We start from the raw sequence: 25123 nt of genomic DNA, 5'->3' as shown, positions 1-25123 counted from the left end.
ATATCTTCATGGAACAAAATATTTACTTAATATGGTAATGATTTTTGTCATAAAAGAAAAATCGAAAATTTTCACCCATACAATGTTTTTGGTTGTTGCCAAAAACATTCCCTTGCTACTTATGACTGGTTTTCTGGTCCAGAATCACAATTGAGAAGGATCTTTGTTACAGCTAAGGCTGGTGGTGAATTTAGACCAGGGGGGGAATTATCATGAGAATAAAAGCCAAAAAAATCCTATAAAACTTTTAATTTGCCTTCCAGTCATCACCTCCAACCGTTCCAGTACCAGTACTGTTTGAAATATTTTGATGACTTGAAAATACAGAGAGAATTAGAATGACAATGAGCAAGCAAAGATAATTCCTCAGGAATGCGTGCTGAATTTTAATGGTAAGGCTTGGACAGGCTGTGATGCTGTAGTGGAGAGAGTGAGAGATGACATGTGTGCGGGAGAAAAAAATGTACTCTTAAGCATTCCATCATTTATGTCCCTGCAGCCTCTCTGCTCTCAACCCCTCCTTCTAGATAGAAAGAGAGAGAGAGAGAGAGAGAAAGAGAGAGAGTCCATACGCAAGGCAGCAAACGGCAAGAGAAGACTGCCGAAGCAAAGCAGCGCTGCTCCTTTTCTTGAGAGGAGAGCAGCAGAGAACCACAAGGCTTTCCCATCAGTGTGTGAGTTTGCCTGCGCGAGGCTGCTTTACACGCGTTGGCTGGTGGAATCCCAGCTGTGCTAGCATTAGCTGAGGATCTGCGCTGTGTCTTCCAAAATGCTTAACAATCTCACAGAGTGTGAAGAAGGTGATGGGGGACCCAACAGTCAGGGTGAGTGAGCCTGTAACAGCAAGTGGGAGTGTGTGTGTGGAGGTGCAGTGAAGAAAAGATCAGAGGATGAGCAAATGTTGTTTTTTTCACTGATACCGGTCAGTTATGATGATGACAGCGGTGTGTGTGTCTTCTAGAGAAGGGTAATTGAAGACCAGTCATGCACCAAATATTGAAGCTCGGAGAAAATTGTGTGTGTGTGTGATGTAAGAGAATTCACTGTCAGAATAGCATGAGCATGAATATTCTTGAATAATCATAATCTCATGAATGCTGTCATGTGTTTGTATGCGTGCATTGTTGCGTTGAAGCAGGACACACATGCAGGGATTCAAAGGAATGATACGGTTGGGAATCCTTGTGTGTGTGTGTGTGTGTGTATGTGTGCAGCTCTGGCACAAGCTCGTGCTGCAAGGTTGCTGTGAGGAGAATGATAATGCTTTCTGTGTCTGTCTAAGGAAGTACAGACAGCAGTATGTGTGTGTGTTTTTTAGATGGTCCAGCATCCTCACCTCCCTAGGGGACAACCTGCTTCTATCCACCACTTCTGCTTGTGTGTTTTACACAGTATATCTGTCCGTGTGTCCCTCCATCGCTTAATCTCATTTAGTTTTAGACACTGGATTTGGTTCCCTGTGTTCCTTCGGAGTAATTGGAATAATTGGAACATCTTGGTAAGAGCAGACACGGCTATGCATTTTATGTCTTTAACCCTTGAATGTATTAGAAAAGGGGTCACATGCAGAGCTCTGTTTTTTATTGTAAGAGCCTGCACGATTACAGCTCCAACGCATGAGAGAAATTTTCATGAAATTAGGTAGCAATCTCAATAAATATGTTCTTATCAACCTCCTGCAGAAAAGTATATTTTTTCCAAAACCTAGACTGATATGTCTTGGGTGATTTGCACACACACATTCATGTATGTTGTAAAATAGCTTCTGTTGAACCAGTCTGACACAAAACGTGATGCTTTGCATGCCTCATAATTGGATTGCAGTGGTTCTATCAGATGCTCTGTCCGTGGTGCTGAAATCAACACAAATAATCTGGTATCAGTGTTGCTGTCCGTGGTCCTGAATCAGCCCTGAGCAGTCAGCGATTGAATTCTATATCACACCATTCTGAAAGAAAGCTTGTTCTGAGGCCTCTGTCACCACAGGAACTGAGTGGAGCTCACTGCAAACTGCTGCATTGTAGCTTGTGATTCTTCTCAAAGGGTCTCTCTCTCTCTTTCTGCTTTGCTCCCTTCAAAGTCTAATGCTGCCCTGAATTTTCTCTCTCAGTCTCTCTCTTCTTGCCATCAGGGAGTAAGGACAGTACTGCGGTGCTGTTTAATGCTTATTTGCTCATAGAATTCATGCTTGGTAGCTCATCATTTGAGTGTCCCCTGCAACAGTCTTGGCATGCTTTCAGTGAGGACAAAAATTATTCGAAATCAAAAGTGACACAAGATTCTATCTCATACTGTATGTGTTCTGTATATGTATGTATATACACATTTATTTAGGCGTACATACATGTTTGTTGGGTTTAGATATTAATATAAGATATTAGAAGATATATATTAGAAATGTATTTTAAAATGCAAAATTCAATAGTATTTGCTACTTAGTATAGCTGTTCAATTACGCAATTACTTGACTTCACCTAAAATGATATATAATGGATTGTCTGTTTTTTTAACTAGGAAAAGAAAAATATTTTATCATTAAATTTAGCTAGACACTTAAGAAATATGACGTTGAATGTATCGGATATGTCAATATGTCAAGTAATCTGCAATGGACAACATATTTGGCTATTAAAGTCAAACACACACACACATGCAGAGATTCAATCACATGATCTGTGTGTGTTTTGTGTGAAGAACGTTTGATAAAGCGAACAATTTGTTTACCCTTAAAAGCAAGTAAAATGGTTATAAAACAGATTTTAACACAGTTAAAATATGAGCAGGACCTTTTTACAGCACCTGGTAAAACTTGCAGCGTCGTAGACAGTGAAAGCATGGCTGAGAACGTTACATTCTCCACTTCTTAATTTTGACCGTTTTCAGCGTTATGGTCTATCACACATGCCATATGTGTCTATAAATTTACTTCAATTAACACCCAAGCGGTATGTGAAGTCCTGTGGACCTCTGGGTTTGACAAATATACCATCACCCTATCATTATCAGTCACATGTTTCTGCAGCTTGTGATTATGTGTGTTATGATGACAGTCACTATCACAGCGGTGAAATCACTCAAGGAGTAGCCTGACACGCCAAATCATTCCTGGCCTTTTTTTATTGGTCGATGAGCTTTGAGACGTTTAATTGCGATATGACACTAATGGGCTTTGGTATTTGTTAGCGCTCATGAAGGCTGAACTAGATTAGACAAGAAATCAGATGGAGGGCAGAGGGAAATTGATTGTTGATTGACTTCAGAGGCAGAAGAACCTCCCGCCTATATCACATCACACCTCCAAATGATTAATAGTGAGTAATACTGACACTTATGATGATACTGATGTCTTCATATGTCTGATATCTGGTTTCACATTTCTTTAATTTTAGCATTATGAATTTCAAATATCACTTAAAGAGACACTTCACCAAAAAATAAATATTCTGACATCATTAACTCACCCTCGAGTTGTTCCAAATCTGTATAAATTTCTTTGTTCTGATAAACACAGAGAAAGATATTTGGAAGAATGCATGTAACCATACAGATCTTGGTTTATTTTGTGATCAACAGAACAAAGAAATGTGCAAAGTAATTGTTCCTACTATGGTAGTTTTTGGGTGAAGTTTTCCTTTAATAACAACATGATCTAAAGAAATACAGTAGTTATTTATCAAAGCTGATTAACAAAGTAGGTAAGAATGTCTCTACATTTTTTGAGGAAAATATTACATTAAATATTATCTTAATTATCAAATTACATACAGTATTTTATTCGAGCAAGAGTCATTAAACAACCGATGGTAATTAAAAAAAGTTCATTCAGCTTGGCTGATACAGATCTAAAAATAAATGATTCTCCTGTCATGTGATAAATGCATATGTTAACATTTGTGAGTTTTTTTGTCATGCAAGTTCAAATATTTGATTCTTCTATATATTTATTTCTGTTTCTAATATATTTTGCGTAGTCCATGTCATATAATCAAACAGAATAATTAGGAAGATTAAAATGAAGTTACCAAAACGTATCCTGAAATACAGTACAATTAATGTGAATAATGACAGGTGAGTTTTTCATTAATGACAATGAGCTCATCGTTCGAGAACAAATGATTCACTTGAACGATACTGAACAATAGTGGGTGGCTTAATGTTTCACCATGTTGATTGTTAGCCATGCAATTTGTAATGTAAAAAATATCATAGAAAATTGGCTGAATTAGTCAACACGCCAGATGTCAGCTCTCAGCCAATCAGCACACAGCGCCTTAAGCTTGTATCGAGAGTATGTATAATGGATCATGTGCATACATTTGTGTGATCCCAGATCTGCCATGAGCATCAATCTTTCTACATCAAGACAAGGGACAAAAAGCCTTCAAGTTTGTTCACCATGATAAGCACAGGGCCTGTGCATCTTATTTCTAAAATTAATGTTTTTCATCAATAGGTGGCTTAGCTCTGACACTGCATTCATACTATAGGCATTTAACCTGTTAACCTGTTAATTTTACTTTGCTTAGTTTACATTTAGTATGTTGAAGGTTCTGTTTGTCAGAAACATCATGTGTGCATGTCGCAGTTTTAGCCTGATATGACACAGTTGTATTTATAGTAAGCGCTTCTTTTCATAACGACTTATGGCAATACGTTTACGGGGTAGGTGTGTGCTTTGAGGATCATAGGGATGTAGTTCTTATGTAATTGTTGCAGGAGAGTGAGTATTATGTCACTGCAAAAGACCAATGCATTATATAAGAAACTTTTTTTATGTTTCATCCTTTAATCCTGCTGATGTATTTGTCCTTGATGGATGCTTTTGTTAAGTTGTTTTGGCCGGCTGTCTCTGGCAGGTGCCTTGGAAGCCATTTTAGGGTGAGAACAGAGAGGAGGGCAAAAGCTGTTAGGTGACAAATGTGGGAAACAGAGACAAGGGTAAAAAAAAGTATAGATATATTGGTAGTTCACACAAAATAAATGTGATAAGGAGAAGAAAATAAGGTGTGACCGGAAGAAACAGAGAGATACATTTTTATATAATATGTAAAATTTGATCAAAACGATAACTGACAATTATTTATTGTTGTAAACCGATAAACGGTATGCTTGCCGATGTATAGTATCTAAAGAATAGTATATATTTACTCAGACAAAAACAAAAAGGTAAAAAATGGACAGCTGTTTTTATTTTAAAACATTGACTGCAGAAAAGAAGGTAACATTTACTTTCATGTACCAAGCCTACTTTACACTAGTTAAGGCATAGTTATTATAGTTTTGATTGAAGTTTTATTTAGTTTTATTAATATATAACATTAGCTTTTACTACTGGATTTTAAGTTTTTTTGTTAATTTTAGTTAAAGTTTTAGAAATGCTTTTGTCATTTTATAATTTATTTATTTATTTATTTTGTATGTTGCTATATAAGATTAATTAATTTACATTTTGGTTTATTATTATAATTTTAGTGCTTTAAACTTATTTCAGTTTATTCTTGAGTCAAAATTGTAATATTTCATTTAGTCTACGTTTTTTTATATATTTCTTAGATCAATATTTGATTTGATTTCAATGAACAGTTGACTAAAATAAAAATGGGTTAAAGATTCTTTAACTTTTTTCTTGCATAACTTTATTTATCAAACTTAATTTTATATAATAGGGATGATGTCATATTGTACATTCCTAAAAATAATATATAATTAACAGTTAGACTTTATGTCACTCCATAGGGTACATGTACTGTATATTTCTAAATTATCCATGACATATTTTTTTGCTTATTTTTCTCAAACTGGGTATTTCATGTTACAATATGCATTCCCATTTGGCAGTATATACCTATATTCAATTTATGTAGGTATGGAAATCATATGGAACTGTTTTAAACTAAATGAAAGTGCCTTGCAATTTTCATCCTTTTAGTATAATATCACTTACCATCCTTGAGGAAGTGACATAACTTTTGATGGGGAATCATCAACACAAACATTGGTAAGTACTTCAATTTCATGAATCCTGTCATGTTTTGTGCTAATAGTTGATGTTTCTCACTTCATCAAATCCTTGCAGCCATGCACAGTTGGTTGTGGGAATGTGGAGTATGAATCACAGTGTCATTATACAATTTTTTATCTTATTCTGACCTGGTAACATTCACAAAAATACTGTACACTCAGAGTCTCTTTATCTGTGTCTCCTGATCTCATGAAGGTGAAATTAGGGCTCTCAACCCCTTATGCTTGCTAGCTCTGTTTATGGTATCTGCTCTGTTTATGGCCACCTTTGTATTGGTTAACAAGTTAAGAATTTAAAGTTTTTGATGAAAGCAGAGAGGAAGGTGACCTTGAAAAATTGTTGAAATCAACCTTACATAACAGCAATGAGAATCAACCGAAGGGGAAATGAAGACATATGTTTTTTTGACTAGTGATCTTTGAGGGATCTTGGCAACTTGAAGTATAGCAAACTACTCAACAATTAACGGTGAGCTTAAAGTCACCATGAAATCAAAAGGGAAAATATTAAGTGTTTTATACAGTGTTGCAGTAATTATTATATATATATATTTTAAATAAATTTGCACTCACAATCGTTAATCGCAATCTTTAATCAAAAATATTAAGCTCCCTTCCCCCTCACAACAACATCTCTTTACCACATGACGAAAGCAACAAAAATGGGGTAGGAATATACTGACTGTCCAATGGCCAGGCATTTTTAGCCCCCCACAAAAGACTGGAAACGGAAAATCAAACCTGACTTCATTTTGTTAACAACGCCCAATTTACAAAAAAAACATTCAAAATGGGGAGTGCAAAATAAAGCCCCGCCTACATTTATTTTCAAATTTCAGAAGCCATAGCACTCGGATATATGTGACGAATACGGAAGTCAATCGCAACTTCCGTTTCATGGTGACTTTAAAGAGTGAGTCCAGGATCTTTGAGTTTGACCTTAGACAAATTCCTATTACTGTATATAACAGCACAACAGACCTTTCATTGTTACTGATAGTAAGGTCTCATGTTGTCAAGGTATCGTGTAATAATGGGATTTTGCTGGATCTGTGCTCCTCTGTTGGGGATTGATCTCCTCGCTCTCTCCAAGCTTGCTGCATGATAGGTTGTGAAGTTCATCCAGAAAAAAACACAACCAACCATATTATTCCATAAGCATTTGCATTTGATATAATAGCCCTTACCGAGGTAAAGTTACATTGTTATCATTCTACAAAATAAAAAGGTGTCTTATATCATTTAGATGGTTTAGAAAGACATCTACTTTTCGTCAACTATCGGGACTGTAAAAAAATGAAGGACCCTGTTTCTGCTGCTCAGTTTGTATTTGCATCATATTAAATAAAGCGTTTCACCTGAAGATCTACAGCCAGGGCTACACCAAAGCAACCATTATGTGTTATTGTGTACTGAAAGTGACACATTTGACTATATATCAGATTAGCAAGCACCTTTAATGTGGATGGTACATTCTGTCCCTGAGAGGGATGCTGGATGACTCAGTTTTACCCCAAGCACACTTTTTGCTGCCTCCATTGCTCCCTGTTAATCTCCCTTTCTCTGTCTCTCTCTCTCTCAGTCACATTTTAGGGGAGTAAGCATCTCTCTTTCTCATCTGGAACTGTAATAAATCCCTCAGCTGGTTTTTCACTAGTCTGACAGTCTCCTTTTCTCTCTTATCCTCTTTAAATGGAAAAGAGCAGCATCTGTCTCTTGTAGCCGCAGAATAGATGGATTTCCACTTGCATTTCTCAGTCTGGCAGTGTGAATTCCACACGTCTTATTCCTAAAAAAAGGTACAGTTACGCATTTGACAGAAGCTTTTATCCAAAGTGACTTACATCGCATCATACTATACATTTGTTTCTCATTATGTGCAATCCCTGGTATCGAACCCATGACCTCGGTTTTGTTAGTGGCATGCTCTGACCACTAAACTACAGTAAATGGTCTGACATTACACATTTTCTCTCTACCTGTGTGTTGATTTTGGAAGAAGTCAGACCAAATGTCAATATCTTTCCGTACATTTAGATATTTATCTTATTTGAATACAGACATGAAGATTAGGCTTCAGAAAGTTTAGATTAAATAAAAACATTTTGAGAAATATATCACTGCGGTCCTTCTGAAACCTTGTATCTCCATATTTTATGATTTTTATTTTATTTTGTTTTCCATAAATTATTATCATTAGTCACACTTTATGTTTGTCACTGGGTATTTCAAATGTCTAACCATTAAAAAGTATTCAATCTTTAAAAAAAGTAGAGTGTTTTTTCCATTTCATGAAAAACAGCGAATTTGGACATCCAAGGTTTTGGAAGGACAGCAACGATATATCAAATGTTTTGAGGTTATCATTGTAAAAGTAAACATAAAGTAAAAAGAAGTCAAATTCCCTTCATTCACCATATCCATATTTTTCCTACATTCTAAATTATATTGATATTATAAAAATTCTATATTCTATAAAAATTGACATTTAAAGAATGTAAAATTACTAACACTGGCTAAAGACATTTGGACTCAAGTGTATACTCAACCTAATGTGTGAATGCTAAATTTGACAAACCTTCCATTGCAATCATAATCTTAAATGTCTATGTTAAATGTCCTCAGAATGACCTGTTACCCAACCCATCTTACCAAAACAGCACTTGCCCTTATTATCTTATTCTTATAAAACGTCAAATGATAACTCTCCGATCAATTTTTTTCTTAATAGAGATAAAAGAATATTCTTGGCCTTTAACAGTGACCTTTAGCACAGCTTTGAAGGCTGCAAATGGCTGCTCTAAATGCCTATGATAAAGACAACATGATCTCCAAGGACACAATGGTTTATTGCATGGATGAAGTGAGGCACGTGCCTGTGGACACAATTGATTTTTAAGTGGAGCTTTTTGAGGGGTTTGCGGATGTTGAGATGTTGCTCAGGCTCAAATCCCATCCCGCGTGTGAAAAAGCGTGCGTGTGTTTATCCTGAAATCAAGTCCTCTTTCCGTTTTCACAGCATGTGCCATCAGAGTGTCTGATGAAGTCTGCCAGTATTGGCTCTTAACACTATCACACTTCTGTAGGAAAATAGCTCAGCTGGCTAGAATTCTGACTCTGGCCGCTTATCTCTGTAAGCTAGACTGTTAAGTAGCAGAATGGGCGGCTGTCTCGCACCGACCGGACTGACCTATAAGTAAGCCTTAGTGTCAGTGCAACCAGAGCCCTTTAGAAACGTTATTAAATGACTGTCATCATTTGCTCATCCTCGTGTCATTTCAAACCTGTAGGACTTTCTTTTTTTCTCCAGAAGATGTTTTTAAGCACATTGGCAACCAAACAACACTGGCCCCCATTGACTGCCATTGTATGGACGCAAAACCACTGTGACATTTCTCAAAATGTCTTCTTTTACAGGTTCTGAACGACATGAGGATAAATAAATGATGACAGATTTTATTTTTTGGGGTGAACTGTCCCTTTAATGTGGTATGTCACATATAAACTCTATTTGGGGATTCTTAACCCTTTTATGTTTGAAGGAATGGGTGTGGTAATGAAGAATCTGAATGAATCATGTAGTTTTTAGGCATGGATACACATTAGGTCTGGTGCGTCACACGCGTAACTGATTCTGTGTGCGAGTGTGTGCATGGATTCTTGTGGCAGCTGCATGCACCATCAGGCAGTAGTTCTCTTCACTATGTAGGTCAGACTACATGGAGGGAGAAAGAAAGCTCTATATGCTTGCCTAGATGAGCAGCACTGACACTATAAAACCATTTCCTTTTTTATTATGTACTTATCTGAACCAATTCAACAATTTGATCATTTCTGTCCAACCTATTCATGCTCTGATATGTCTTAAAAAATTACTAACGAAAGGCATTGCATTTCAATAAATGGAAGATCCTTGCAACATGCAGACTTTACTGATGACAGTTTTCTGTGTCTGATAGTATGCTCTGTTAAAGACATTGTCATAGAAATTGTTTGCGACTCCCTTGGTGGTTACGTATACAAGCAGCTTAAGCTTCAGGGAACTCTCTGGAGAGATAGGGCTTTGTGTGTGTGCCGGTGTGAACATGGTGAAGGTCAGAGATGCATTCCTGAAAGAATCCCCCAAAAATTGGTCCACAGGGATACGTACTGTGTTAGATGTTTGCTCTATATGGTGCATATAGAGATGCTGCATTTCAATTCATCATACGGAGTCAGAAATGTCACAGTTTTACTTCTGGCGCATGAGATCACAAGGTGTTTGAAATAGGGCTGTCAATTGATTGTGTTAATTTAGTGTGATTATTAAAAATGAACGGGGTGTAAAATTTTTCACAATAAGTCCTAATGAAATTGAGGCGAATGAAAAGAGGGATTTTCTTACTATTGGTGGAGCGTAAACTGAAGTTACACAAGCTGCGTCACAGAAATCTTGGGGGAACCCCTGCAAGGTGACGTCACACAATTGCATTGGTTTCAGGGTGAAATAGAATGAAGAAAGACATATTTTGCCACACAAGTAAACAGTTGGACTGGCAGTAGATGTTCCTGCCAATCAATATTCACCCTCATGTCATTTAAAACCTGTATATAACTCTTTCGTCTGTGGAACACACAAGAAAATATTTTGAGGAATCACCATACATAGAAGTAAATAGGGTCCAATTTTGTTTGGTTATTCTTTTGAAGATATTATTCAAAATATATTTTTTGTGTTCTGCAGGGAAAAAAAAGGTTTGTAATGAAATGAGGAGGAGTAAATGATGACAACATTTTCATTTGTATGTGAACTATCCCTTCATATGAGCATCGCCTGGATCTACTGTGGACAAGAGTCAATACATATGAGGGGCTATGTAATTACACGGTATATTGTGGCTACTGTGTTAAGTAAAATCGACAAAATTACCAAATTTAACCATGTTGTCTAATAACGATACGAGGATATAAATTCTGCTATGCGTGACAGGCTGCTAAATCTACCACAGAAAAACTGACATTGCATAATGGAATACTGTGGTGTAGACCAGCGTATTAAATTCAGTGATATGGAATGAAACATTGACTTCTGAAGCCAATTTCTTTTCAATTATTGATTTGTCTGTCCAAATAATGTAATGTATTTTAATTATAAAATATTTATTTTTATACATGAAATTTATTTGCCTTAAGAAGCATAATTGTGTAATTATTTCTTTCTGGGTTTTACAAGATTAAATCTTAAACTTTAAAGGGATATTATGTTAAACCCATTTAAATTGGTCAAATTAAGTTTATTTATTTATTTTGTGTTGAGACTATAAATATTTTTTGTAGATATAACTGCCTTTGCAGTTGATCTGTAGTTCCCAGCAGGCATTGTATTTTACTGCATAAGGAGATTCATTTTCAAGATTAACTGTCATTTTAAGTCTTTTTCAGTAAAAAGAAAGACTTTTTAATATGAAATTATTTATATTTACTTTTTATTATTTTTAATTTGTTTTTTTAAGTTGTTACAGTTAATCAGAAGAGCGGTGCATGTGCCTTTGCTGAGGAAGGCACGATATTAGTCATGAAGTGTGTTATTTCACTTTGATTGAGAATTGGATTGAGCAGTAACTGTGCTAATACCAGTAAAGAGACCACCAGTCTCTTTTTATTTGACCATCCATGTTGAATAAAAAATAGTATATAGTATTTCAATATGAAAGTGAACTGTGAAGTTTGAGTTAGACATGTTTTTGTTCAGCGTAATGTTTTGTTTGTTTTCATTAAGTAAAATTTACTTAATATTTTAACAAAAACTAAATGTATTTAATAAGTAGAATTTACTTTATTCTGGTTAGTGAGTTGTACTTAATTTTCTGAGGGCAAATTGTTACGAGTAAATTTTAAATTTAAGTTTAAGTACAATTTTAAAAAGTTTTTTTTCAGTGCAACTGTGTAAATTTCTTTCTTTAACAAAGAAAGATATTTGGAAGAATGTTAGCAATTTTTCAGTTCTGGGGCACCATTGACTACCATATTAGATAACAGTTATTGTATATTTTTATAAATATTTTGAAGAATTTAGGAAATCAATCTGGTTCACCTTTGAAGACATTTAAAGACATTTAAATTTGACCTACGTTGAAAGTCATTGATGTCCAAGAAATGAAAATGAAAACATTCTTCCAAATATCTTTCTTTGTGTTCAACCAAACAAAGTAATTTATACAGGTTTGGAACAACTTCACGGTGAGTAAATGACGACAGAATTGTCAATTTGGGGGGGGCTTTCCATTTAATAAGAGGGATTTTCCTTAAAAATCTAAACATTTTATTCAATATGCATGTTGTGTTTTTAATAGTTGAATACTGTGATGGTGATGTAAGTGTAGGTGCAATGGAGAATAGAGGTGGGAGAATGGGCTGAAACAAAATAAGGCGTCTGTGCCAGATGAACCATTATGACAGATTAGATCTGATAGAGACCAAGGATGACCCAGAGGAGAGGGAGAGACAATGAGATACACTCTCAGCTTGGCTTATTGTATTAATAACTGTCGGTGGGTGTCAATAGCTGTTTATCAGATTTGGGAAGACTTTGATTTGATTTGAAGTTTGTTCATGACGGAGTGGGTCAATCCCTGCTCTTGTGATACACAGCACTAAAATCTTTTGATTGACTTTTTTGTCTTCAGATACACAAGCAACAACTCAAAAATCTTTAGAAATTATGTCCAAATATATTCAGTTCTTTTAAAAAATGCCGTGGGTTGTTATGAGATGCTGTGTCATTTCTGTTCTTTTGTAATGTGAAAAAGATGTCAAACCCTCATTATGGATCAAGGCTAACACACATAATTGTAGTTAAGGGGCCTGTAGAAAACAAATGCCACAGAGATTAGCATTAGCACATGACCACACACATGTTAGTGACATTCATTATTCTAGATATGAGGATAAATCTGCACGCTGAGACTTCCAAAATAATTTGGTATATTTTAAACAAGTTACCAGATGATTTAAATCGGATCAGATTGAGTGACACATGTAGATGCTGAACAAAAATAGAGAAACCCAATAGAAACTTATCACAGAAATTATTTTTGGTAGTGTATTTTGGGCATTATTCCAATAGGATTTAATGGTGTTCTATTGGTTTCCATCTGCCAGAGATCATCCCACCAATAGATTCCATCACATACCAGTAGAAAACCATTATATTTTCTGTTACAACCAATACAATACCCATTATATAAATTAAATCTATTACATTTTATATTTTATGTTTTGGACAGGGTTCTGTTGTTTCTTCTTCAAATTAGATGAGATACTTTTATTGACATTGTACAAGATTATACAACTAAATTTAAATCCACACATCATGGTATGGACTCAAATATATAGAAGAAACAAAGAATAGATTTAAAAAGAACATTTAAATTACATACTCCATTCGCACGTACCAACACACATTTATTTTAGTCAAATACTCAGTGCCAGCATATGGCGTCAAAATGAGGTAAATTCTCCATATCACACTTAAAATAGGTAATAAATAGATGAACAGTTTTAACTGTTTATTATAAAGCATAATAAAAGCATGGATTCCGTTATAGTAAAACAGACGTCAAATATTATAGCCCCGAAAATATTGGTTGGAAATGTTCTCTATTATTGTTCTTATTGTAAAACTGATTCCGTCACATGCCTAAACAAGTTCAGATTGTTTTGTCAAACCGTCACAATGTAATAGTTTTGGCTAGAGATGCACTAATGTTTCTGATAATTCCGATTCTGAAAATTAAATTTATATTTTTTTCCTTTTTGATTGTTATCAATTTATAAAATGGCTATTAATATTGAACGTCAAACTGGTGATGTTTTCTACATACAGAGCACCAATTCATTGCATTCATATTTTGATTGACAGGATATATCACCGCTTTTTTTAAACAATCAGCCGATAACCAATAATGTGAAAAATTGCTTTTATCGACGATACAGACAATTGGCCAATATATCGTTGCATCTGTTTTGTTGGCCATACGTACATGAAGGTTATACCTTTATTTTATACATTTAGATGTACATTTATTCATTTGCAGGCACTGTTACCTTAACCGACTGACAAATGACAAGCAAGTTGTCTCGTCAACAGTCTTGTCTACTTTCTCATTTTACGTGCAAAAAGATTAGACAGTAATAACAGAGATTATTAACAAATATGAATCTTAAAGGTACACTAGCCAAAACAACCTGTTTGTGAGAAAAAGTGGTTGTGTTAATCTGCAAAAAAACCTAAAAGAGTTGGAAAATAAGACTTTATACTTCTTATAATGAATAACTTCTGTGTTACTTTAAGAGTACAGATAATTCAAAAGGCATACAAACAATTCACAGTAAATTTCTTATATCTGCCTCAGTTTTCAAACATTACCGTAGTGAAGGTTGACATTAATGTAATTTTGAAATATACGAAAGAAACTTTGGCGTAATATACGTGATTGCTTCTATGCAGCTAACCTAATAAAGCTTGTGATGTTGCTACGGTATATTGCTGATATCAAGGCTTTAAATTTGATATCTGGCTAAACACGTAGTAAAGTGAAAATTGAGCTCAACACACCAATGCACAAACAAACAGTGCACCCAAAAGTCTGCCAGTTGCCTTGGTAACCTGTATCTTCCTGGTGAGATAATCATATTGAATAAAGGTTCTCCTCTCTTTTTAGAATATAGGAAACAAGTTTATCCTATGTAATGAATCCTCGTGTCTTTTACAATAATACAACAGATTTTTCAAGAAGCTCTCAGCCCCCCTACGATACATACTGTACCCATACTGTGGGAAACGCTGCTGGATTCACGATATTTGAAGTATAATTATTGCAAATGAATGCTCTCTAGGCGAACGCTTAACCTTCCTCTGCTGAAGGACGCCAACGCTGCTTGACAGGCAAGGTATGTTGTGATTAAGTCGTTGAATGCCAGTCAGCTCTTTGTTGTTACTAAGCAACGTGTTCCTTGGCAACAATTTACTTGTCTTTTGGCAACCAATGACTTAATTCAGAATGACTGTTCCCTGGTACTCGCATGGCGTTTCGTTTCTAGATCATTGTAGTTCTTTCGAAAAATAGATGTTCCTGTAGCTTGATTGATAGATCATTGTGCTTACGGTGCAGAGGTCATGATTTCCAGATAATTGTGTACGTTCAATGCACTGTAGATAAAAGTGCCTGCCAAGTGTGTAACTATAAACAATGAATCGATTCAGCCGAGAATGTTCGGTGACCAGATTTGACATCAAACTGTGCCGCAACTGTTAAAAAATTGCTGCGTCAGAGTGCCTATGCAAAATGCACATGGCCCTCTAGTACAACCAGGACTTTTTATATGGCCATAAATCTGTATATTGAACAGGTGGCTGTGAAAGGTGCGTCTTCGACGTTTGAAGACGAAACACTGCTGGCAGACTGCGGCGTGAGGAAAGATAGAGACAGCTGGGGGAATTTCATCAAAGAGTCTGCGACAGAGAGCAGGAGTGGGTGGAGGGAGATGTTACTCGGACCAAAAGCGGCACCACTCTGTGTGTCGGCACTCTGGGCGTGAGATATCTGCCGAAATGTATCTTGACAGCCTTGCCTGTGTGCCTGAGCATGCCTTTGTGTGTGTTTACCTTCAGGTAACATTAACACAATATCTGACATGCCACAGTCACCCACTGTGTATGTTTGTGTGTGTGTGTATGGCTGTGGGATAATCCTGAAGAGAGCCACACACTAGTAAGCCTTTGAAATCTGGTGTAAACTGTCCATTTTGTGATAAAATGCAGCACGTGAGCGAGGCAACCTGTGCTTTCTAAATTCATTGCTTTACTGGTCTTATAGACCCATATTACCTTATTACAAACCACAAACTGTGTAATTCTTATACCATTCCTGAAGCTTTATGATGTAGATCTAAAGTGAGCAATATGTATAGTAAAACTGTCTTATCATCTTTTTTAATGCACTGAGTCTATAGTAAACAATGTAGACATATATGGAAGAGTCTATTGTGTTTCTTGTGGGCCTATAGAGAGTCTTAAAGATCTGTGATGACTCCTATACGGATGTATCAGTTGAATAAGCAATAATACTTAAACAGGCTAGCATAAACAATGGTTTTACACCTTACAGAGGATTATTAGACATTATACATTTTTTCAACAAAAATACTTTTTTTCTTTTTTTCACCCTCAAAAATGAAAATTCTGTCATCATTTGCTCACCCTCATGTCATTTCATACCTTCATAAACAAGATATTTGAAAGGATATTGGCAATTCTTGGATAGCTTTGACTGCCATAGTAGGAAAACTTAAATGGTAGTCAAAGGTGCCCCAGAACTGTTTGTGTTGCTAAATTCCTCAAAATATCTCACTTTGTGTTCAACAGAACAACAAAATATACAACTTTTTTCGTACTATGGAAGTGGATGATCACAGAACTTAAAATTTCTTAACATTCTTACAAATACTATCCCTTTAAGTATGAATGTGTAAGATATCTATAAAGTAGTGATATATCTATAAAAAGATATCTGTATAATCTATAAACTTTATTCTAAAAAAGAAATTTACATTTAGAAGATATTAGCATTAAAACTTGAAGTCTGTCATGTCTTCATAAAACGGCTAAACGTTTTTATGACATTTCCACTGCTTGTCAAATTCTAGGCAAATTCTACATTAAACGTTGTTGGCTATTGTATATGTTTTAAAGGGATAGTTCACCCAATAATGCTATCATCATTTACTCAGTTTTATCATTTCAAACCCAAACAAGCTAAAATACCCAGAACTACGTTTTTATAAGCTGTCGACCTAAAAAAAAGTGTAGCCATTTAACCATGTCAAAGGATTATTTCGAGACAATATTTGAACCTGAGAGGAGGAGATATAGAGAAACTAAAATGTACTGGTCTATTTCTACGTCTTATTGTCCACTTTTGTCTCCTTAATGGCTGGCTTTTACGGTTCGGTAGCTTGTAAAAGCATAGTTCCGGGGTTTTTATGGGTTTTTGTTTACTGTAAACCTTGTCACACTGCAGTTTTTAGGCATTGTTCTGTTTTTGTTATAAGTCAGAAATGATAAGAAGGCAGCTTCCTGCAATAAAAAGTCAATGGAGAGGGTTGGATTGCTTTCCCCCTCTGTCTGGGCGTGGCCTAAATGGCTCTATAGAAGTATGGGTTTATGGGTACCGCTGTTATTTGGTTACCAACATTCTTAAAAATATATTATTTTGTATTCCACAGATAAAAAAGAAAGTCACACAGGTTTGGGTGAACCATCTAGAGCCCTGCATGGGCCTTAAAGTTAGGCTCAAGCCCGGCCCTGGCCCAGGACACTCAGGCCCCAGCCCGGCCCTTGTCCGACAGCTTATCAGAAGTCTCAGCCCGAGTCCGACTGAAGCCTACATTTTTACCTCCCTATTGAGACTGAACTAAAGTCGCCTTTTTACGCGTACCCGAGGGACAACGACAGTGTGCGTGATGCAAATTTTGTCACCAGAATAGTATGCACAAACTGCACACACCTCCGAAATTTTGTTACCTCTCGTACAAAGTATGTGCATGGTATTCCATTTCTTGCGGTATTTAGTTTCCATGTCCTCGGAGCATCGATTCAAGGTTGTAGAAGAAAACCTGACCCCTGTAGGCCCGGAAAGATATTGAAATATGTCGTAATGCGCATGCTTCAAACCCTTGAGTACACATATGAGTCGAAGGAAGTATACATTGCAAGGCTGTGCATTCGGCTGTATGAAGTATGCCACAGGATTTACACAGCCTATTGCAGACATTAAAGTAGTTCAGTTTTCTTTTTAATGACAAATTATTCAAATTTCGATTTTCTTTATTAAGTTAGTTAACTTAGAAAAATATTTGTTTGTGGCTCAAGTGCTGAAGGCAGTTTGATTGCCAACTGTACCAGAGACGCAGATTTAAATGCATGACGGGCATGAGACGGTTTAAACTGTTGCAGCCATTAAAATAGATTAATTTTGTTTTAAATGGTTAATTAGATATATTTCGTTTTCTTACTTTATTTCGTTACTTTAAAAAAATTATGAGAGTGTTTCTTGTTTGTTGCTCAGGCACAGAATGCAATCCATGCCAGATGCGGATTTAAACGCATGACGGGAATGAGTCTGTTTAAATCTCTCATTCAGTTGTATAAAAAGAAAGGAATACGTGCAACACAGTGACATGCAAACTGTGTCCTTACCGTGTCCCAAACTGCTCCATTAGGTTTGTCGGACATCATGCAGACCTGGACAGACCGATCGGCACGAAGCATCTTTCCTTTTGATATCATAAGTGGATGGGTCTCCGCAACACGCACATAAAGTTGAAACATAATAATTCACAAACGCTTTTCTTATTGTTTACCACAAAACAGTTGTATCTTAATAATGTAAGCATGCTCTGATCTGGATAGTAAAATTATGCCCTGCAGGGGAGCGGGGACAATTGCACCTTGAAAAAGGCACAATACTATGTCCACGTTTTGGCTATGACTTGAAAACTGCCCCGAAGCCTGGCCCTAGGAGCATACATTTATCGGGCTCAGGTTGAAATGCAGGACTCCAGAACTATCACTTTAATGGACATTTACACATTGAATAAAGATGCACATTTCAAGGCACTTCAGTTAACTCAATCACCTTTGTCGTAAAATGTAAACAGTTTTTTGTACACTTGTCCAGATGAATTCACTCAAAACCAACACTGATCCACAGTCACATTCATTTTAATGGCACTGCTGAATGATGTCTGCAGCAGGACACTGCAGCACTGCACACACACACACACACTTGTGGTCTGGACGATCATTATGTCTTGAGTCACAGTATTGTTTGAAGATTCTCTGGGGAGAACATGAAGGTTTACGTCAATACCCACACCACACAAAGGGTTTGAGGGTCAATGGTTAGAGATTGAAACACTGTAAAACTTGCTTTTGTTGGCAACTAAACTTTGGCAACCGAACAACATTGGACCCCATTGACTTGACCAATGTATGTGCACAAAAAAATCGTAAAATATCTTCTCTTGTGTTTGAACAACATGAGGGTGAATAAATTATAATATAATTTTTTGGGGGGCGTGAACTGTTCCTTTAAAGCAGTAGGACATTATGCAGTTTATATCATTTCAGTCTGTATTTACATAATTCCGGACAGCGTTCCAGAGTATGTGAGAGGGGAAGGAGGAGATGTTTTTTTAACTCAGAGCGTCAGCATTTTCTCTTGGCCTGCTTTTATTGGCAGGTTACTGTCTAGCGATCTCCACCATATGTCAGCAAATCAAATACCGTGGTGAAGAATTCCAACTTTTTGTGTGCTCTGACCACCCATAAGTTTGTCTAAACTACAATGAAATTGTTCATTTCTTTGACACCAATGCCACATGACCACTCTGTGAATCAGCACATTTGGCCAGAGTATAAATGACTACAAACTTGAGAACCAAAATTCACCACTCCAGAAATGTCAGTTTTCTGTCCATATTAGTTTATAGTGTGTGCACACAGCTGTGAACTGTGAAAAGAGGTGACATGCCTCGAGTTCTTGTCTTTATTATCATCTTGTCAACATCTAAAATGCTGTTTCATCTCAGCATCTTAGGTCCGCCCACCTCTTCAACTCCTCTGCAGTTTGACTCACTATACCAAATGAACAGACATAACATGATTTCACTCAATATCTCAGGTATTTCACTTCCTTTAGCATTTAAGCTTCTGAATCTAGGGATAAGGAGTTATTGAAAACAGTCATTGTTCATCGCTCAGTGCATTGGATTGTGGTCAATATTTATTAAATTCAATGCATGTGACCTAACATCATAAGGCCGGATGATACAGAATGCAAAGATTTGCAGAACAAACACGACATCTAGGGCTTAATCCTGCTTCACTTGTTTACTGTCTGATCTGTATTTGACCTAATTTTAGAACAAATGTTCTAAAGGTTTTGTCTATATTTTATAAAACACAGGATTGCATGGCTCATTTTTATAGCCCAACGTGGCAGTAGGAACACAAATGTCACAGCCTTTACTATGAATGTCTCTGGATTGCGAGTCTGAGTATGGCTGCCCTAGAGCCATTGAAAGAGAGAGTTGCTAAAATGGAAGTTCCTATTTTTTATGTGTTACCTGATTCATGAAGGCTTCAGAGAATTCCAGGACGTTATGTTTTTTCTTTAAATTCTTAAGTTCTTTCATTAATTTATTCATTAAACTATAAATGGGTTAAAAGTTCACCTCAGTCCGTCTGTTTTGCTGCAGCTCCATTAGCCACCATTGCTTTGAAATAACTGTTTCATTGGCGTCAATGGAACAATTTTGGCGGTTCATGATGGCTCTCAATAGTTCCCGGAAGTTACTAGTTACGCATGGAGCTGCGACTAAACAGACCAACTGAGGTAAACTTACAACCAATTTAAAGACGAAAGCCATTTAATGAATAAAAAAATGAAAAAAAATACAGCATTTAAAGAGATAACAAAACTTCCTGGAACTATCAGAAGTCTCCATGAATCACTTGACGCTCCAGCGTTTTGGACTTTCATTGGCAGAACTCTCTCTCTCTGGCTCTGGGCCACTCTAGCAAAGGAAGGCCAGCCTTCCAGAAAAAAGAGCCAATCCTGAGTCGATTAAGACTGCACTATTCTCAGGGGTGGAGCTCTACACAAAGTCTTGTGAGGCGGTAGCTAACCTTGCTCATGAGCTGAGCTGAAGCGACCTCGAAAAGGATTTTTGGAGTGCTTTTTTGCGCTTAGGAACAAAAGTTATGGTACAGTTGATGTCAGTTTTGAATGTTGGTCAGAAATGTGGTATTTAATTATGATTTTGCCAGCGATTTCCGAAATATCTGTCTTCCTATACAAGTAGAGAGTACTGTGGTCTTGCTTTAATTGAATAGTTGCAATGCAAACATGTACGTCGAGTGCCAAGACTTCAGGTACAAGTTGCTTTAAAATAAGCTAAATGAACACAACTAATTTAACGATTGGTTCCTTTGATTGTAAGTGGAGGATAATTCAAGGGAAACAGCAAATTCTGGGTTATTAGGACGAGCGCTATTTGCTGTTTCACTCCGTGTGTATAAACAGAGGCCTTTGTCCTGAGGCAAACCTATGCTGCACAGTGTCATTAAAACAAAAAAGGCCATTATTCTAGAACTGGTGGCGTCAAAGGAGTGGAGTTGTGTTTATAGAAGAAAATAAATTGATTTTTGGAAGAGAATCCCTCCAGTAGACAAATATTAGTTACTTTGGCCAGAATCCAGAGATGATGTAATGTAATTGATTTTTTCTTTAGAGACCGCACAATTGAATTAAACAAAATATATTATATAAAATATTATATATGATGCAGAAAAGTAATGAAAAGTATCTATAACATGTTTATTTACTGTTCAAAATCGAAAACATGACAAGATCCCTTCGGCGGACCTGAAAGCTAATTTTATTTCTAGTTGTTGTGCCTGTCAGTTTATCTCATATTGCATTTCTGGATTGAGTTTTGTTTGTAATTGTACGGTACAATTTCTTTGGTAACTTCAGAGAGGAAAATAGCAGTAAGGATACATTCTAATCTTTGATTTAATCAATTTAATCCTAAATATATCTGATGGATCTGCTATAATGAAAAAGCCTTCTCGTCTGGAGGCAAGAAGGATAAGGTGGTAGGGAGACGTGATTCTTCTAGATGTCTTGGGAAAATAAGGCAGGAGAGACAAAATCTGAGAACTGAAGGAGGTGTGGAGTGGGTGAAAACCTTCACAGATGCCAAGATGGCTAGTAGCCATGTATTGATGGAAAGCTAGAGCTAATAAAATTAATCTGTTTTCAAACATATTTGCTCCTCAGTTGCAGGTCCATCATTATGAGCTACAATATGCTGGATGAAGCAAGGAGATCCATATTCTACTTAGAAAGGAGTATTTGATAGCATTTCTGCTCATCCCTATGGTCATTTCTCGGCTAAATCTGCCATCTTTAACTATTTAGTTAGAGCTAATTATGTATGGACGTCAATGAATAAAATTACCTAATGGGCCACATTTATGGGAAATTTGGGGTACTGAAACCTGCATCACAGTCTCAGATGGACTGTATGTTCTGATCAGTTTTGTAGAAATCTTGGCAGATCTTGGAAGCTTGATATGATCAGCCTCAATGAGCTCAAGATTTGAGCAGGCCAATTCTAGGTTCTCAGACACCTGCTTTCTCTCTCTCTAAATAAATGTGCCTCAATTTTAGATGTGCCAAAAGGTTCACAAGTGGTGTATATATGTATATATATATATATATATATATATATATATATGTACCTTATAGAATATACAGGAGGCCTGCAGAGAATAAAGACCTCTGAGTGAAATAGCGTGAATCCCAGGTGGCCAACTCTACCATCTGGATCATGCACTATTGATGCACAGGGGTTTGTTAGGCTACAGGTCTATGTGCAGTCTTCTAGTTTGTGTATCTGCTCCATACCTGCTCAACAGTCCTAGATCCTAGATGTCTGTGGGCCCTATGCAAACCTTTGCGAGGGGACCTTGTCAGAATAGTTTAAAAAAGATAAGCATAACTGTAAACTGTAAGTAATAAAAATAATAAATCAATTAACACACTTAAATGAATTAAAACTAAAAGACAAAAAAACTTAAACTGACAGTGAGAACAATGAAGTATAATATTAAATTCACATTATGATTCGCGTGTAAAAATCCTTTACCTAAAGTAACACATAACTCTGAAACCATCTAGCTTTTCACTAATCAAATGACTGATTAACAAAAATAAAACGTGATGAATATAGTTTACTCAAGAAAGCTAAGCATACGAAAACACATCAATTATTCTCTAAAGGTGATGACAAAAATGACATATTATCATGGGCGAACGAAATGAGGATTGAGACTCACATGAACATCGTATAGCTGGTTTTGTGACAGAGTTATTCCCTGTAAATCCTATTGAAGTTAGAATATTAATGTGTTTGTAACTTTGAAGACGGTCCTTAAATTCACAAGTATCGAACGTCCATAGTAAAACCAACTGTATGCCATTGTTTGTAATTTGGCAAAACTAAATAAGATTTTGAAATTGCATTCTGGCTTAACGGTGTTGGCGTTATTCCGCTAAAGATAGATAGCCTTATTTTGAAACCATGGCCATATAAAAAAAAAAACGCGTCATCACATTATGCCCTTGACATCTCCTGCGAGCATTGCATGATGTCTAATATGTCATAGTAATTAAATAAATGAAGTATTAAAAAGGAAAAATTAAAAAGTTTCCAAATGATTCCTGTAAAGTTTGTAACAGAACACTCCAAAGCCAGAAAGTTGAATCGGCGTCTTGTTTACATAATAGTGTTTTTGATTTGGTATTCAAGGAGGCCCCCTGATGGTGCAGGGGCCCTATGCAACTTGCATAGTTTGCGTATAGGAAGGATCGGCTCTGCTGATAAATAACTTTTAAAAATATTTTTTTGTTACTTCTAATCTGGATTTATCCAAGCTTTTCAGCGATACAAGATGGTAAAATGTTTGTCTCATTGATTTAGCACACTATTGAATTTTCTACGTATAGCTAGTGTTGGTGTTTGGCTTACTCTGTACAAATGAAAGAGAAAAGAAATAGGGAAGCAATAAAAAGAAAAATATTATTTTGACGTCAGGCTGAATTTAGAACGATGAAGGCTCTTAAGGCCGTGGCATACTTGACTTTCCGTGTCCGTCTCGCTTACAAATGCGTCCGCACAGCTTCCTGAGCATACTCAACACATCGTAGACGTTGAGTTCAACACATTCGCAAAACAAATGTGTTGCAAACAATCCGAGCAAACAGCAAGACAACAAGATCAACAACCAAACAGTTTGGAGAAGTATATGCTTCTAAGCTTACTGTTCTTGGTTTCAGTGTGTTGGTTTTGTATCATTCTTCTTCGACAATGGCAGAATGCACACTTTCTGAGTGTGTATTGACCCCTAGTGAACTAGTGCACTTTTTTTGCGCATGTGCTGTTGTATGCGGCACGTCCGCGCGGTCTCCAAAAATGGGCTGCACGCGGACGGGGTTTGTGGATGACCGCGGACCCTTTTAATGACGAAAATTGCATCATGCGGACTGTGTGCATCAAGGACCATGCGCAGGGCATTTTTTGGTGTATCAGATGCATCTAACCTAAGTCAAGTGACAGTTGAGTTGAAAGTTTTTGGACTATAAAATTTATGTTTTTAATTTAATTGCTTGATTTTACACTAGCTTTTGTACTACATTCAATGTCTTGTCCCAATGTAAAACTATTAACATTTACCATTACTATTATCATACAGCAATAGTCAATAGTAATAGCAATAGTTTCAAATGTGCTTAAATTTTAGTTTAAAGCCAATGACTAGAGTGAATGACTCAACTTGCAATAACTCTCAATCATCAAAGAAACAGATACATTTTATGGAGTTGTATTGATACAAAAACAGTCCTTTGTAGGTGTCTCAAAGATATGAGAATGTGTCCCCTCAGGTTTAACAGCACATGGCCTTCAAACAAAGGCTTCCTGTCACTTTTTATTTCCATCAGCCAAAAGCCAAATTATATATACAGCAGGGATAAATGTTTTAGTTCATCATCTTGCCTTGATCTGCTGTTTGCTGTGAGTGACTAATCAGCTAATAAATGCTTGTGTGAAAGGATAGAGGCACCACTTATATTTTACTGCCAAGAATGCTACAACCCAAAGAAAATTGTATTTCATAGTTCAGGAAACTCAATAGGAGTTTCAGTTCTGTGTGAGTTATAAGTGTGTCTCTAATGTTTCTCCTAGGAGTCCTATAAGAGAACAAAATAGACTTAAGTATTGTGTTAAAGGTCCATTGGGTAGTATTTAGGAGGGTCTATTGATAGAAATGCAATATAATATAATATATACATAATTATGTCTTCAGAGGTATACAAAGACCTTACATAATGAAGCGTTATGTTTTTACTACCTTAAAATGAGGTATTTCTATATATAGGGTCCCCTTGCATGAATTTCGCCATGTTGTTTCCATAGTAATCCTAAACAGACA

At 36.3% G+C, this 25123-nt stretch overlaps 1 protein-coding gene across 2 annotated transcripts in view; it reads left to right on the top strand.

Moving 5' to 3' along the window:
• The first annotated feature begins 607 nt into the window (after positions 1-607).
• The window catches only part of slc12a5b (solute carrier family 12 member 5b), a 64363-nt gene continuing 39847 nt past the window's right edge, over positions 608-25123 (top strand). For both annotated transcript variants that reach the window (XM_056772801.1, XM_056772802.1), the window contains exon 1: positions 608-824. In XM_056772801.1, coding sequence (XP_056628779.1) covers positions 770-824 — 55 coding nt within the window. In that variant the 5' untranslated portion in view covers positions 608-769. The remainder of the gene's footprint in view (positions 825-25123) is intronic.

This window comes from Triplophysa dalaica, chromosome 18 (assembly GCF_015846415.1).
Source record: "Triplophysa dalaica isolate WHDGS20190420 chromosome 18, ASM1584641v1, whole genome shotgun sequence".
NCBI lineage: Eukaryota > Metazoa > Chordata > Actinopteri > Cypriniformes > Nemacheilidae > Triplophysa > Triplophysa dalaica.
This window is presented reverse-complemented; position numbering and strand designations above follow the sequence as displayed.